Here is an 18,252-nt window from a genome sequence, read left to right on the forward strand (position 1 = left end):
ACCTCCAGGATATATCTGTCTCTGCCTGGGCCCTATTCTTGATGGAAAGGATCGAAGATACAACCACCTGTGCTCTCCTCAACTCCTTCACCCTTACTCCCAGAGTCCTGGAGTCACTTCTGTTCTGCTGAGGGTCATACATAAAATGATGGGGTCTAAATTAGCTGTTACCACTCAAGAAAGAGATCTTGGAGTCATTGTGGATAGTTCTCTGAAAACATCCACTCAATGTGCAGCGGCAGTCCATAAAGCGAACAGAATGCTGGGAATAATTAAGAAAGGGATAGATAATAGGACAGAAAATATCATGCTGCCTCTATATAAATCCACGGTACGCCCACATCTTGAATACTGTGTGCAGATGTGGTCGACCCATCTCAAAAAGGATATATTGGAATTGGAAAAGGTTCAGAAAAGGGCAACAAAAATAATTAGGGGTATGGAACAGCTTCTGTATGAAGAGAGATTAATAAGACTGGGACTTTTCAGCTTGGAAAAGAGACTGTTAAGGGGAGATATGATTGAAGTCTATAAAATCATGACTGATGTAGAGAAAGTAGATAAGGAAGTCTTGTTTACTACTTTTTATAACACAAGAACAAGGGGTCACCAAATGAAATTAATAGGCAGCAGGTTTAAAACAAATGAAAAAAAGGAAGTATTTCTTCACACAATGCACAGTCAACCTGTGGAACTCCTTGGCAGAGGATGTTGTGAAGGCAAGACCACAACAGGGTTCAAAAAAGAACTAAATAAATTTATGAAGGATAGTCCATCAATGGCTATTAGCCAGGATGGGCCGGAATGGTGTCCCTAGCCTCTGTTTGCCAGAAGCTGGGAATGAGCAACAGGGGATGGATCACTTGATTACCTGTTCTGTTCATTCCCTCTGGGGCACCTGGAAGACAGGATACTGGGCTAGATGGACCTTTGGTCTGACCCAGTAGGGCCATTCTTATGTTCTTATCATTAGTGCCCACATGGATGAGAAGCATGGGGTAGTAGTCAGAGGACCGGATGATCCTTGACAATCCCTCCATAATGTCTCCGACATGGGCCCCTGGCAGGCAGCATACCTCCCGGGATGCCATGTCAGGGTGACAGATGGGTGCCTCCATCCCCCTCAGAAGACAGTCACTAACCACCATTACCCTACGTTTTCTCTGGGAGTGGTGGGTGCAATCCTCCCAGCCTTGGGGATATACAGCTTCTCCTCCTCCACCTTTGGGGATGATTTCTCATCACTCCTTGCCAGGGCAGCATATCGATTTTCCATTACTATGGTGAATGGGTTGGGAGTAGGGGTGGAGCACTGCCTGCTGCCAGAAGTAACCAACATCCAGTTTCCTCTCTGTGACAGAGCCATAACCTCCTCCCCCAGTGGTGTGACAGCTGTCCTTTGTACAGTCCTCTGTAGCTGGATAGCTTCCTCAGTCTAGGATGTCTCCATATGAATACTCTCAAGGAATTCCTCATGGGCACAGATGCTCCTCAGCCTAGCCACCTTCTCCTGTAGCTCTCCCACCTGCTTCCTGAGAGATTCCACCAGCAGGCCCCTTTCACACTGGATGGTCCCCCCAGCCTGGCTCTCTCTGTGTGGGAAATGCAGGCCACAGTCTCTGCAAATCCACACCAGGATCTAGGTAGAGGCATCCATGGTTAGGTTGTCTGTCTGGATACAGGAGCAGGTGGAGATGACTGGAGCAGCGTTTGCACTGGCGATGCGACCCTTCCTAACCATAGCGATATTACATATCCCTCCCAAAAACTCCCTCTCAAACTCCCCTGTTTGCGGCACCCTGTTCTTTAGCTCCCTGGATTGCCTAGCCTCTGGCTTTTAAGGCCTTCTCTCCTAGGTCAGCCCTACCCCCCGTGTTAATCACACAGGTGAAGAGTGATTACAAGGCTGATTGAGGCTGATCAAGGATGATCCAGGGAACAAAGGCTCAAACTGTCCCCAGACACAATCCAACTGACCCAGTAACTGAAATAACTGAAAGAGAAAGAAAAACACAAACAGCCAAACGAAATCACTCACTCCAAAGTTAGTACTTGCACCTTGTTTGTTCAGCAGGGGGATCTCCTTCTGTCCCTCTGAAACTCTTCTGTTTACGATCCCCTGTTCGCGAGCTAAATATGTAAGAAGATGAATAGCTTTCACCAGTCAAAGAGAATCCTAGGGGTAAAAAGCACCTGAGTGACTTAAGAGCCTCATCCCATTGACTTTCAATGAGGTTGAAAGGCGTTAGACTTCGATAAACTAGAGATCCAGTCTTACCTAGTAACACTGACAATTTTGTTATTTGAAAATGCTATTTTGACAAGGCTGCGACCTAGGCTGAAAGAAATTAGGCATTGTGCCAAGCTTCCACATACATTTCTAGCACCACAATCTTATCCCTGAGCCTGTCTAACACAGATTTCCAATTCAGGTGAATTATTCCCTAGTGATGGTAGTATTACTTTGACCGCCAAGGCCAAGGCCAATACTACTGTTCCCTAAGATTTGTAAGTAACACCACGTCTCCTGACCCCCAGCGTAGTGCTCAATCCACTTGCTAGGGATGAAAGGTTCTATCTGCTTGAGTGTCTGAAGCCACAGGCATTTATCACAAGCCAGTGGCTATTACAGACAACACATGATTTGCCCAAGATCACAGAGGAAGTCTGGGGCAGAGGTGAGAACTGACCACAGTTTTACAGGGTCACACTCCAGTCCACAGAAACATCCTTCCTATCTAACCACTTGGGGCACTGGGCATTGGCCACTGGGCTGGATGGACCTTTGGTCTGATGCAGTATGGCCATTCTTGTGTTCACTTATTAGACTGTAGCAGTGTCACACCTGCTTTAAAGGTTTGCAAGTGCGGCATTAGTGCAACTAGTGCCTGCTCTAACTTCCATTGAAGCCAATAGAAAGATTTCTATTCCCTTCAGTGGGAGATGGGTCAGGCCCCTAACTAACAAGAATAACCATGCCTAACTCGTGTTACAGTATTATTATTTGTATTACAGAAGTGTTCAGAGGCCCCAATCATGTGTGGTGCTGTACAATCAGGTAGCAGGTGTGTGAAAGTGCATGTCCCATCCACTGACTGATATGACAACTTAACTCTTCCCTTGGAAGGCCCAGAGTTCATTCTTCGGCTACTGAGGAAAGCAGAAACAGCTGTCCAGAAGGGAAGGCAGTCCTCCCTGTATGCTAGCTAAGGTGGGAGGGAAGAAGGACGTGACTAGATACTGGGAAATCCTAGGTTCCTGGAGAATCCTGCAAGTCTGAACTCATAAGATGATCCAGGAGAACTAAAATGTCATATATTTGTCTTTTGGAACTGGCTGAGGTGAGTCACACATTTCTGTCAACTGATGGGAATGAGCAAGTAGCTCTGGAAGGAGTTATCTTTTGGACTTGGTTGAGGTAGGCTAAACAATTCTTTGTAAAGCTGCTGTTTGGTCTCTACAGGGACTGACTGACTTTTCCACTGTTTGACACAGCATAGGTGGTAGAAAAACTGAAGCAGGCCCAGATTAAGTACATTCATAACCCAGTGATATCATAGAACTATAGAAGATTAGAGTTAGAAGAGACCTCAGGAGATCATCTAGGCCAAACCCCTGCTCAAAGGAGGACAAATCCCAACTAAATCATCCCAGACAAGGCTTTGTCAAGCCAGATCTTAAAAACCTCTAGGGATGGATATTCCACCACTTCCCAAGCTAACCCATTCCAGTGCTTCACCACCCTCCTAGTGAAATAGTTTTTCCTAATATCCAACCTAGACCTCCCTCACTGCAACTTGAGACCATTGCCCCTTGTTCTGTCATCTGCCACCACTGAAAACAGCCTACCTCCATCCTCTTTGGACCCTCCCTTCAGGTAGTTGAAGGCTTCTATCAAATCCCCCCTCACTCATCTCTTCTGCAGACTAAATAACCCCAGTTTCCTCAGCCTCTCCTCGTAAGTCATGTGCCCCACGTGCTGAATCATTTTCGTTGCCCTCTGCTGGAGTCTCTCCAATTTGTTCATATCCCTTCTGTAGTGGGGGGTGGGGGGGGAGAACGGGACCAAAACTGGATGCAACACTCCAGATGTGGCCTCACCAGTGTCGAATAGAGGAAAATAATCACATTTCTTGATCTGCTGGCAATGCTCCTACTAATGCAGCCCAATGTGCTGTTAGCCTTCTTGGCAAAAAGGGCACACTGTTGACTCTCATTCAGCTTCTTGCCAATTATAACCCCCAGGTCCTTTTCTGCAGAACTGCTGCTTAGCCAGTCAGTCCCCATCCTGTAGCAGTGCATGGGATTCTTCCATCTTAAGTGCAGGACTCTGCACTTGTCCTTGTTGAACCTCATCAGATTTCTTTTGGCCCAATCCTCCAATTTGTCTAGGTCACTCTGGACCCTAGGTATCTATCTTTCCTCTCACCTTAGTGTCATCCGAGAACTTGCTGAGGGTGCAATCCATCCCACCGTCCAGATTATCAATGAAGATGCTGAACAAAACAATGATGTTATAATCAAATATGATTTACATGCAGGGGTTCAATTGCTAACATGTTAACATATATGGAGATACTACACATAATAGCTTGGGGAAGTCCCAAGTATTGACATGGATGATAGTGATTAACAATGGCTTTGGATGAGAACTGTACTATATTACAAAACCACGACAAACACATATGTGAACTCCATGTCAGAAATCACGCGTGCAGAAGGAGGCTGTAGAATCGTCCCATTTTAAAACAGACCTATCCCCAGCTCAAGCAGAACACTTTAGCAATGCAAACCATATTTATAAACCAACATTTAAAAACAGTCACATTCATTAACAAAAATAGCAGCGATATCTTTTCTTAGTCTCTTAGAAACAGAATAGTAGATTTTAAAAAAATCCCATTTAGCATCTGGTAAAAATATTTCCCATTTGTGACTTTAAAAGTATATCAAGATTTGAGGCATCAACAAAGCTCCTTTAAAAAATTAGAATCTTGTTGGACACTTATCCTATCACATCACTTTTATTTATCTGTAGTTATTGAACAAAGTAGTACAACATACATGACAGACAGGAACAGCTGTAAGAACAGGAAAGAACATTTGAGCAAATGGAAGGCAAAAATTGCCCTAAATTGCTTTACTTTTTTGAATAACTTCAATGAACGAAAAACAAGAGTTATTATAAGCAGCAGTCTTGGCATCTTTAACTGTACTCCTGGTTCTTTAGTAAATATTCAGAATAAAGATGTTAAATAAGAATATATTTTTATCTCTGATAAGCTATACATAAAATATTAGGAAACATGTTTTGTAACTTACCAGTGCAAATACTGACAGGCCAATATTTTTCAAGATCACTGCCTGGACTAAGGATGTTCCATATGAAGAAATATGATAATGATCACTTGCACTGGCGTTGCTAGATTAGTTGATTTCATGCAGGACTATGATAAAAATAGAAAAGAGTGACATAACGCAACATGCAGCCCTGCATTTCCTTTACGCTGACAGTGCTCTGTACAATCTCCCAGCTTTCTCATTGCCCCCGAGTTGCCCCGCACCATGGAGCAGCAGCCACGGGAGCCCACCGGAGCGCCTAAATTTTAGTCATGGGTATTTATATAGAACAAGTTATGGACAGGTCAGGGCTATGACTTTTTGTTTACTGCCTGTGACTTGTCCATGACTTTTATGAAAAATACCCATGATTAAATCGTAGCCTTATTCATAATTAGAGTTTGCAATTTTGAGAACCCTAATTCACTGCCACAGTTAACTTTTATTTTAAACATTATATCCTATGTCCTATTCCTCCTGTTAGGGAGGACCTGTAGAGATTGTGCTTTATGGTTATTGTGGGGAGGGAGGGTCAGAATTGGAATGGAGAAGTTCCACTCCACATTTCTCCTACTGTTTGCAGATTTTCTCACAGGTAGATATGGACAGTGCTATCCCATTTTGTTAATGCTTCCAATGTAAGGTTAAATAACCTATTATCTAAAGCAACTTAACCCACAGATCCCGCTGGAAAACAGTACATCCAAACAGGTTCTTTAATTTTGCTTCTCTCAGTGTTTCACTGACAGCAGGCAAGTTTCCCATCATCTCAACAATGAGATGAGCAGGTTTGCCAACAGATCTGGAAATCTGTTCAAGTACTGGGCTTGATCCTAAGGGTCTGACCAAAATGTGCCCTAACACTGCCCCAGTACATCTTCAGCCGAGTGGGTGGAGCATAGATGCGGATATAGGGTTAGAGTGGATTGGTGCTTGAACTTCAATTAAAATGTCCCAGTATTTATGGTATTTTATTTCTTGGTTTCTTTTTAAAAAGTCTCCATCTAAATAGTCCCTCAGCTAAAATTTTTGTTTGGAAATGGCACAGCTGACAGACTAAAATTCAAAAGTTCTTATAAAGGCCTGGTATGATGAAGTACTGCAGTAACAAATATGCAGCCTATTTCTGGGGTAATAATAGAGGAAACTGTCTGCTTCTAATATACTGTGAGAACTTCTAGAGAGGGCAAGTTAATAAATTACTTTTGTAAATTTCAAGGTAATTAGGTAACAATTACTAATCTTACAAAGATTACCTGAACTATATTTATAGGCACTGTTTGTTATCTGGCATTTTGGGGGACTGAGGAGTACCGGTAAGTAAAAAATTCTGGTTAACTATGAGGAGGGAGTTTGGGTGTGGGAGGGGGATCAGGGCTGGGGGTTGGGCCCCGGGAGGGGGTATGGGCTCTGGGAAGGAGTTTGGGTGTGGGAGGGGGCTTGGGAACCACAGCCAATGGGAGCTGCAGAGCCAGTGCTCGGGGTGGGGGCACCACGCAGAACCGCCTAGCCATGCCTCTGCCTAGGAGCAGCAGGGGCATGTCGCCACTTGCAGGGAGCCGCCCAGATCCGCTATCCCACGTCCCCTCCCAAGCCCCAACCACCTACCCTGAGCCCCTCCCACACCCAAACTCCCTTCCAGAGCCTGTGCCCTGCACGCCCTCCTGCACTCTGAACCCCTCATGGGCTGTTCCTCCACCTAGGAGCAGCAGAGACATGTCGCCGCTTCCAGGGAGCCACGCAGCATCAGGGAGGGAGCCTACCGGGCCCGCACCAACCGGACTATAAAACTGACTTTCTATGAAGATTGGAAATGCTGGTTTATAGAGCTTTCCAATTGGTAAAGTGCTGGATAACACAGCTTTTACTGTATTGTTATAGTTCATGCAGTTTCTCTCTTGCAATATTTTTAGGAATTAGCAAATCTGCACTTTTAAAGAAATAATGGTAATAACCCATGGAAAATCAATATTTAAAGGATACTTGATAGCACAAATGCATTTTGGTTTACAAAGAAGAACTCAACAAGAAGGTATAGTTAAGATATTGTAAGTTTATTTTACAAAAAAGTATATAAAGAAAACATCTAATTTTGTAGAATTACACTTTTTAATGTTTACACTGTTACAATGATGTTTGTATTTCATTTTTAATGACTTGTTTAAAATGACAGTGATTATACTGACTATATTTCAAATAGGAAAAATAGCCTTATTCCAGAGAATTTGTATTAATATATTTGGAGAAAATAAAAATACCATAATTAACCTCATGTTTTAATTAACCCAGGTAGTTAATACCACTCAGTAAAGAGTTTAATCACATAGTTTTAGATCTTATAAAATTTTGAAGAAACACTGCCAAGATGTTGTATAGTATAGTTAATATGGAGTAATATTTTTAACTTCTCACATATCAGAGTAAAGAATAACAGAGCAAAGGCTATATACTGGTTGCCACAAAATTCAGTGATCTAGTAAACGGAAATATGGTCATGGCTAAACTTCAGAAACAGTGGAAGTTTACACAACTTGTTTATTCCTAGCATATTGAGAATGAACTCTGGAGCTCACTGTATGTATTTTCAGTACATTTAAAGATATTATTGTAAATCTAAACGCTGTCTCATGGACTATAACTTTATGTGCATATCATAGTAATGACAGTGAAATTATTGCAAAAATTAATTTTCATAAATTGCCACACTTCTGGAAAGTGAAGGAACTCTGGCTGAGTCTTTCAAGCAATGTTTGTTTACCAGCTGTTTCAGTATGATTTTTAAATACAATTCCCTATAAATTTAATCTTGCTATAAAAAAAGTCATACAAGTCAGACATGAAAGAAATTTAAGAAACCAAAAACTAGTAGCAGAAAAGCAACATTAACTCTGAAATATTATCAACTGCAATCACAATATCAAATTGTACATTAGAAAACATTGCACATAAGCATTCCATCATAAAAACAGTACATTTTATATATATTATTCCAACCCAATTTCAATAATAGCTCTGCTACAATACAGTGATGTATTCTTCAGGAAACAAAAAAATTCAGTTTTCCACCCCTTTTAAATTAATATTCCCACTTTCTCTCTCAATTTATTTTTACTGCAAGTGAGAAAATTTGCTTAACATTTGGATTAAAATTCCACATAAACACGACTTTCAAACAATTTTAGATTACATTTTTTTTAAACCTTCAGGACAAAAGGCTGTCAACCATAATAGACACATGGTTCATCATCACTTATGTCTGAATCATCTTCATCCACTTCTCCTTCAATGACTGATTTCTTCCCTTTGCAACATGACACAATTAATCCGATTAAAAAGACCTGTGAATTTAAATCAGTGTAATATGTATTACTGTATCTCACTTAAGAATATGAAAACGATGCTTTTAAAGTTAAATGTCACAGTCGTGATGCAAATATCTGAGTTACAATTTATGTTAAAGCATTCAGCTTGATTTGTTATGATCTCTAAATCAGATTACTTACTGCAATGAATGCCCAGTTCCCAAAGTAATAGGCAGCACTGAAGAACCAAAACTTATGAAGGAAAAGGTATGTCCGAGTAACAGTGCACTGATCTAAAATAAAGCAGACAAAATGTGTGTATTTCATGGTATAGCTGTAATTATAGAAGATTTTACTAACAGTAAACTGATTATTAAAAATATTGCAAAAATCTACTACTGCACTCAAAATAGACCGTCTTCTCTTAAAGATACAATGATATACAAGCTAATTATAGTTGTGGAATAATTTGTTCTGAGGAAACTAATTAAAAAGAAAATAATGGCAGTTACACAGAGAATTACATAGACTTGTCTGAAAAAAAACAAAACCCAAAAACACATTGGTTGAAATCATACATGTTTGCAGGCTCAACCCAAAATTGATTTTAAAAATTCCAGTTATCTATTTGAGTTCTGCTATAGCAAAGACATATACGAGAGGTTATATGATCCAAGTAAGCAGAGGGATCATTGGGACTAGAAATCTGCCACCAGGATTGATTAAATTCCCACCATCCCTCCAAACAACATGGTAGGTTTTAAGAATGCTCAGGAAGCAGATCTGGAGGAAGGAACAAAAGGTGAAAGTCATGGATTTTTTACAGGATTTAATAGTGTGTCTTGATATAGAATTAGCCCTTTACAGCCCGTGCAGACCCTAGGTGGCGAGCAAGTAGGCCTGTGTGGGAAATCCTAAATCCGCAACACACTACATTCTAAAAGAAACACAGAAAGACATACGTCTGGTTACTGAACAAGTTACTTCCATGCATAAAACCGTAGGCAATACTGAGGCACTCTCTTCTCATGCATGTTGCATGAACTTCTTGCATCCTGTCTTAAAGGTTTGCAGGAGTGGGGCTGAAGTTAAGCATATGCTTAGCTTTACTCATGCTAATAAGCCCACTGAAGCCAACGGGACTACTCACATGCATAAAGATAACATGTGTGTCTGTAGGATTGGGACTTCAGACTGATAGCTTTTCACGGTGATACTGTACTATTACTAATAAACGGTAATGAAAAAAAGCAATTTTCATATGGAAAAAGATTCTCTCTATTACAAATATTTTTTTTGAGGAAAACAAAAGATTTTTGGCTTTAAGTGAAGGTATCATTTAATAAAATTATGAATTTTCCCTACAAGTTGTGTCATGAACTTATGTCTCTAAATTAGAGAGCCAAGAACAGAACACTGGAGAAAGAGTCAGGTATTAAAGCATTGGCTTCTAACGTCTGGCTGAAAAACAAACACGATTCTCTTGCTACCTAGCTGTTGCGTAGGGAAGATGTAATGACATTCTCTGTACATTTGCTCACAAATTCCCATACATTCTGAAACAGAAAAAAAAATTCTGTGACTAAGATGTGCACATTATTCTGAAATCTTAGCATATCAGTGATGCACTGCACATCAAAATAGCAGAACTATTAACCAGTAAAACAGGTTCTTCCTTAAAGAAAGCTGTTCATTCTTACAAGATACAAGATTTGCCATTCCTGAAAAACAAAAAAGTTGGAATTGTATCCGTTTATTTATATGGATGTGAAAATGTGACTACCTCTAGTGTTTATTTAAGCTGTGTACAGCAGATGCAGTACTAGCGATGAGTCATAAAAGTAATAGACATTACCCCATTTTTCTGATTTTATAATGTGTTAAATTCTTAATAGGATTGCCCACAAGGGACTGCATAATAGATCCGCTATCTTCTACTGGTCCCAAAATGCTGCAGAAGGTTTATTCAAATGCTATTTATTTCCATTAAGTCACCAAAATATTCACTTTTCATATATAAGCACTTATGTTCTTGCATATCAATTTTTTTTTTAATTACCAAACCCAAGTGAATTGGAATTCCCAAATTTTCAGCAATTAACAGAATTGGATGTAGTGGTTGTCTGAACACATTTGTTCAGAGGGTAATGCCATTTTTGATACAATTTTTAAAGGTGACCATATTTCCTAGAGATGAGGAAATTCAGCATGTCCGTTCCCTGGGAACAGAAAGTTTTCCACATCACAGTAATTCCAAACGTTTCAATTCAGAAATGTCAAAGTGTGTCGTTTCAACATTTTGATGGAAATGAAACACAGACCCCGAAACCATGAGACATAGACACCTTAGCATAGTTAAATGCAAAGGCCACAACTTTTTAAAAAACTTTTACTTAACTGGGATAATCATTCCAGAACACTCACCAGGCTTATTCCACTGTGGTGCTCAATGGTCACTAATGCCCCCAGTATACTATAAACCTGAGGCAACCGTGAAGGCCATGCTCCCTCTACAACTTTGGGCCTGCCGAGGGACCTTGATTTAGAGCAGAGTCCCAACCTGCTTTCCAACTCCATTTCAGAGGTAGCAAAGCTAAGTTGAAGGGAGCCATAGGCTACACGAGACATAAGAACATAAGAGTGGCTATGCTAGGCCAGATCAAAGGTCCATATAGCCCTGTCTTCTGACAGTGGCTAATGCCAGGTGCCCCAGAGGGAATGAACAGAACAGAAAATCATCAAGTGACCCATTCCCTCTCGCTCATTCCCAGTTTCTGGCAAACCCCCTCAACATGCAGTGCAGTGCTCAGGACTAATGCCCAGGCAGGCCACTGGATTACAGGAACCTCAACAGGACCCCTGCTAACCCACCAACTGCACTGGAATCTGCAAAATTGTAATTTAAACCCCTTCTGGGTGCCAAGTGGAAAATGAAAACCCATTCAGTAGTTTGTTGTATGGGAAAAATACCGTCCAGGCCCCAAAACTAGCAATCAACCGAGCTCTTAGCACCACCAGAATTCAGCCCCTAGATTAAAAGTGAGAAGGGTGAGGCTGCAACAGGGAACTCACCATGGTTACCCTTCCTTGGCAGCCGACTATATCAACCCTCCCTTGTCCTCCACCAAATGAGAACCAGTCACCCAGCCCTAGCACCACCTCCATTGTCCAATGGCAGCAGAAAATGCCCTGGAGGCCCAGGCTTGATCCCCAGCAACCTGCAACATGAAGAAGGCAGGGGGTGAGGAAGAGAGAAGAGATGCAGCTGCCCCACACACTAAAGGAAAGGGAGAGAGAGGAAAGAAGAGGGGGCATACAGAATACTGCTTCAGCTACTCCCAGTGGAGATCTCTCTGTCCCCTAACTCCAGAAAATGCCTCTCCACAGTTCCAGATCCCATCAAGATTGCACCCTGGTCAGTGGGATGAGCAGTTAACAGCAGTTAGAACCCATATAATGTATTGCATTGTAGTCCACCCTTCTTCCCCATAAATTATACGAAAGAATAAATTCAGATTGATTTTGTGCATTTTATTCTGAAAACTGAAGTAATGTGAAATCACATGTAAGAGCAGCATATTAAAGAGAGTCACCATGTAAGTGAGAACAAATGATCAATACACACACACGTTAGTTATAAAGCAACATGCTGAAAGATATCATATATGCACATATAATTCAAGAGAATTTTTGTGCAAAATTGGGTAAGAGTGATCAACATTTAGTCTACCACCAGAGTGGTATGTTCTCAGAGTGGCATGTTAGCTCATTAACTGATAGATGAAAGGGAATGACTATTTTAAGGTAAAAGGAGATTGGAATGAACAGAAGGAAGACAAAAAGGGCAAAAATGAAACAAATGAATAAACTGCGATTCAGTAGGTGGCGCTCTTCCTTCAGATAGTGAACCTAAGAGTTAAGAAAGGCTGTTGAAGTGGTTGTCTTTCACAAGATTCATAACAGAGATCCTGGCCACTTGTGGATGTAAAAGATCTTGTAACATTTCTCATGGAGTGTTATATCCACTGAGTAAGGACAAATACAACCTCCCTGGAGATTAACTCTCAGTAGCGTGAGGAGAATCAACTAAACCAAAAAGATTGTAGGACTGCTTCCCTGAATTGGGCATTTGATTTAGAAGTCAAGTCAAGAAACTAATATTGTGGAAATGTATGAACCCAATTCCAGGGAGCAGACTTGCATATCTCAGCAGATAGGATCCTGACATATCCTGAAGCAGCTTTGGACCCAGTACAATACATCCTAAGATTTTCAAGTGCTGAGAAACCAATGCCGTCATGACAAATTTGTAAACAAAGTTTACAGTTTCCCTCTTGCATGTTTCTCCATATACAACAAATCTCAGATTTAAAGAAGTTGTAGTCTTACCTAAATAATAACTCGAAGCTCTTTTAACATCTTGCTTGAAGTACCTGGTGCTCCCAGGCAACAACTCTTGCTTAAAGTAACATACATATAAACCAATGGACTGGGATTATACAGAATTCAGAGATCACAGTACTTAGAATTTGGTAATAGAATGTGGGAGTAAAGCTAACTTGCTCTTGTGGAACATTGTGTAAGGAATATTGGCCTTATGGGCTGCAAGTCACTGATTTTCTAGGCCAATGTTATTGCTGTGAGAAATTCAATCTTCAGAAAAAAATTACACCGTGAACATTTTCCCAGAGTTTCAAACGCAAGTTTAATAAATTTGGCAAGAACTAGATTTAAACCACAAGACGGCATTGAAGGTGGGAAAGAGTGAAGTAAGCATTTCAGGACTCTTTGGATGACCAAGTACAAAAGATTATTGAATAGGAATGTGGCATACATGATTGCATCTTTGTCTGTGCTCAGTAGAATTTTTTTTTCCAAATAGGTCAGGATAACATATGAATATGAATACTGAAGTAACTCATCTCTGTATTGTCTAGAAAGGTAATCTCTCCATTTCCGCTAGATAAATTTGTTTGGATGCTGAAAAGGGAACCCTGCTGCCAAACCTACGAGATCTAAATGCCATAATTGAAGAGATCAGTTTGAAACTATTAATAGTGCCTAAGTTTGGTCCTATTTTCTATTCCTGATGACTTTTGAAATTGGGGCTATTGGAGAGAATACCCAGGTTATAGTCTAGGGAAGTTGCATTGGTCAGGGAACCAAAGCCACTTCCTCCCCAGAGCACAATTTTAACATGTCATTTTCATTTGTTGTGAAGAGATACCTCGATATAAGTTTTTATGTATGCTGAAATAATATATGAAAGAGTCAGAAGTTCCAAGCCCTTTAAAATCATCCCTGTTCGAAGTTAATTTCTGCTTACACTGCCTGCCAGAAGATTGTCCTTTCTGGAAAATACATGGCTATAGCAATTATTGCTTTCCGAATAGTTCCAGCTTCATTTCAGAGGGTGAACTCAACCAAGAGTAGGAATTTGTAGAGTCTATTCAAGGGACAACTAATCAAATGCAATGGTTAGGTTTACTGGCATCATAATCCAAACAATACACAAGCACTATGAAGCAAAGCTATAGACTAGATAAAATCAGAGTCAGCAGTCTACTGTACTGACAGGTCAGTAGTTTATATGTTTTGAGGAATAGCGGAGTCTATACATTTACTGCACCCATGGGTTTGCCTATGGATGAAGTATAAAGAATTAGAGGGGAAAAAACAGGAACATTCTTTGGTGAAGGCAAACATTTACAGCATGCTGGAGCAGTATTTACAAAGCCATGTTGTCTCGTCAGTCTGCTTTAAAAGGAACAGAATTATTTTAGAGGTATATTTACCTTATAGGAAAGTCAAAAGATTTGTTGATGAAAGCTTACAAATAATAGCACTCCCATGCCTTCTTCATATAGAAAGGATGCTTAAAACAGCAGCAATTATCTTCACACAAAGATTTACAGTAAATTCTAAATCTAATCACTGAAGCAATAAGCTAGGAAAAGAGAATAAAACTGGTGCAGATGAAGAGGCGTTGTGACCAAACTTAATGTATTAGAGAAAAGCACAGGTCTTTAGAGCAGCAGCTTTAAACAGCCACAAAGAAAAAAACAAAAACAAAAAACCAAAGAAGGATGTGCAATGCACAAAAAGGCAAAAGACTCTCATATTAATCCCCACTGACAAATATTGCAGGATTGTAGAAAAGACATGACTTATCTCTATGAACTCATTTTAAAACATTACTAAAATGTAGCAGCCTGTATGGACTCCCTTCTTTTCTTTTCTGGTATATTGGACATTCTCTCTAAATACTTATGTAACAAAATAACTTTTTCTGTCACAATTCTGTTATATTTAGTAAAAAGTTAGTAGCTAAAATGACCGTATCTAGTTCAAAGCAGAAAATAAGCAGACTAAAGCAATCCATTAAGTCTGTGAAGTGCTACTATTTCTCTGTGACGCTGGCAGGGCTCTTTGGAGGAATCTTCTCTAGCTCTCTTCCACCCCCACTGACACAGGATTCTATGGAGAGAGTACACTGGAGCCTCTCATTCCTCTCATTTTTGCAAAGGACTCTACGGCCCTCTCTGCATGGCAGATTCTTGAACAAGAGGCCCTGCAGCCCTGCTCCCTAGTAATAGATGGTGATAACAGAAGTGGGGCCCAGTGGGTGAGTCTAGCCACTTTGCCAAGCTTCCTTTAATATATTTTCTCTTTATTGCTAAAAACACACTAGAAACTGCAATGCTCACTATATCTGGCTTTGGAATGTCATACACTGTGGGGTATGACAAACAGGTAAATCCTGCAGAAAATTGAAGGGCCCAGCAGCGAGCCCAAGCTGAAACACAGACAAGCCTCACAATCAAATGAAGATGGTAAAGGAGAGATGAGAATTTAATGGAAGCAATTCCGAAAGACAGAAAAGGTTTGAGATTTGGTTTGACTAAGAAAAACAAGACTTCTTGAGTTCTTATTTTACCAGAACTTGCTCAGCCATTCCTAATAAAAATGTGAAGTTATGATGCTGACAGACCAGGTGCCAGCTCCTGCCAAGGGCCCTAGATCTCAGTTAAACTCTTACGAATACATAGCTGGAACCCGATTGGCTCATCTGTGTGTTGGTACTGTTAAAATAGGGATTAGCATAATAAGAATGTGCTTAGACTTTATGAAATGCTTGTAAGTTGTTGCATGTATTAATCTCACTTACAATATCTGTATACCATATCATGATGTAATACTTAATTGTTTGCTCTGTAACTGTAAATCACCTGTCAGGAGAGAAGCATTAAGAGAGTAAGAAATACTAGTTTCCAACAGGTGCTATCTCCCACCCAACAAAAGAAGACCCATCAACACCAGACAAACTATTATGGAACATCAAAGGGCAAAAGACATTGCTCCCCACCTCTGTTAAGAGGGAATGTGCAAGTGAATTCCTCTCAACAGCTGAATTTGCAACCTGAAGCAGAAGGGGGGAAGGAATAAAAAGCCCTAACAAAGAAGAACTGTGTCTTTTATGCTGCTTGGACTCTGAGGGGCAAGGATTACTGAAGATAAGCAAAAGATCCCCAGTGCTTGGCTTGGGTTAGCCCTAAAGGACTAATAGAGCTTGCTTATTATAGAAGCTACTATTACTTTTTGAAAATTAAGATGTGTGTGTAGATATGTTAAACCTGTTTTAACCTTATAAACAATGAACTCCTTTTCCTAGTTAATAAATCTTTAGTTTATTATAGGATTGGATACATGTGTTGTATTTGGTGTGAAATCTAAGGTACTACTGACCTAGGGTAAGTGACTGTCCCTTTGGGAATGGGAGTAACCTGAATATTGCTGTGATTTTTGGTGTAAGGGACCACCTATCACAAAGGTAAGCATACCTGGGTGGCAAGATAGATTGGAGTACCCAAGTGAACTGTCTGTGGCTCCATGTTAAGGCTGTGATAGTGTCTGAGGAGTTTGCACTTGATAATTGGTTGGTGAAATGTAACTATAGAACTCACAACCAATTAAGCAGGGTCTCTGCCCTGCTTCTTAACAGTGTGCCCTGAAGTTGATACTCGCACTCTAGAGCCACTGTAGGACAGCTTGACAGCAGATTAAAGAGAAAACGTGAAGTGGCACTATATTTGAAAACCCCTCCATTGTTTATCAAATCCTATTCAATAAGAAAAAAGAAATGGAGTAAGATTTACCCAATAGTGCTCTCTCTCCTCCTCCACTGCTTTGCATTTGAAAAGTGGAAAAACAATACCTAATGAATGGGGATAGCACAGTCTCCCCACCATCTGCAGCCCTCCAGCTGTTCACCTGAATTACAGAAATGCTAAGAGACCTACAGATGGCTCTCTACGGTAATCTTGCTAAACAAATTACACTATGTATTTTGGACCTGCTTGACCTTCAAAAAATATTTTAATGAAATAGGACAGAAGTTCAACTATTCAAATTATGGCTATTTTTGTACACGTCAAACTCAATAAGATAATAGTATAAATTTATGGATTTGGTGAGAATACTACAGGATATTTATACTCCCACTATTCCACTATATTACTAATTTTTGGATAAATATATTAAGACATGAAAATTCCAAATGTTAAGAAGCGTAGTTGAGGTGTTTTCTTGTAAAACTCAAATTTGCAGATTTTATTCATGTATATAACAAGGCTGCAGATACTGCCTCAATGCTGTGAGAGAAAGACTATACAAGTAGTCTATCTAAACTAGTTTGAAGCGAGGGAGAATAATTACTGCATTAATCTGAATTAAAATAACCACTTGTTACCCAGAATGGAAACTGTCATGAGTATTATTCACAATATTTGGACTCTCTGGAGTAGATGCAGACATGGAACGGAACCCATGCTGAGATAGTAAAAGCAAATACTACTACTTAAAGGAAAGAGGAGTATACTGCTTTATCAGCATTATCTAGTTAAACCGATGAAGGTTCAGGGATACAAGATGAGACAGATGCTCTACAGAAAAAGGATGATTGAGGCCTTAGAAAAAGATAGCTACAGTTTCTAATAGCAACAATTACCAGAAAAGCCAAGTGTATTTTATTCCCAGTCCACTGATGGAAATTTTTCATTCTGGCACAGCAGCAGTCTTCGGGTTCAATTTACCAATGTTCTTAACCAAGGTCTTCTTCATAGAAGTGAATTAGCCTGTTACTTAAGGAAGATAAATTACTAAAATGGACAAACTATTTCACGTTCAAAGGAAACTAATCGAATAAGGACTCTAGGTTGAAAAGGAGGGCAATTTTCCACAGTTAGCAGTAATTATAGCTTTTCCAGAAATACCAGGTTCTTGTGTCTTTTTCATATGACAAAGTTTCCTCTGTTGGGGTGGATGAGATGGGGAGAAGGAGAGAAGTTAGCCAGCCAGACATGGTATTAAAATTTCTTTTTATCTTTTCTTTTCTCTGACAGTAGCAGCTGAAGTGCTCGTCATCTAGACAATTGCTCCCCTTGGCCATTAATTTTACAACAGCTCTTTGAAAAAGGTAAAACACCACATAAGTGCTCACTACGTTTATTATTTTTGATGTCGTTGAATCAGCTACCTGGAAATGTTTATGAAAACAGCAATTCCCACAAATCTATTTTCATAACATGCTGGAAGTCCACAACTATAGAGA

General features: G+C 40.1%; 1 protein-coding gene across 1 annotated transcript in view; it reads right to left on the reverse strand.

Moving 5' to 3' along the window:
* Positions 1-7,485: 7,485 nt before the first annotated feature.
* The window catches only part of LMBRD1 (LMBR1 domain containing 1), a 238,221-nt gene continuing 227,454 nt past the window's right edge, over positions 7,486-18,252 (reverse strand). The window contains exons 15-16 of the mRNA XM_084624095.1: positions 8,844-8,935; positions 7,486-8,678 (exon numbers count right to left, since the gene is read on the reverse strand). Coding sequence (XP_084480221.1) covers positions 8,559-8,678; positions 8,844-8,935 — 212 coding nt within the window. The 3' untranslated portion in view covers positions 7,486-8,558. The remainder of the gene's footprint in view (positions 8,679-8,843; positions 8,936-18,252) is intronic.

This window comes from Lepidochelys olivacea (genome assembly GCF_965140295.1).
Source record: "Lepidochelys olivacea isolate rLepOli2 genome assembly, chromosome: 3".
NCBI lineage: Eukaryota > Metazoa > Chordata > Testudines > Cheloniidae > Lepidochelys > Lepidochelys olivacea.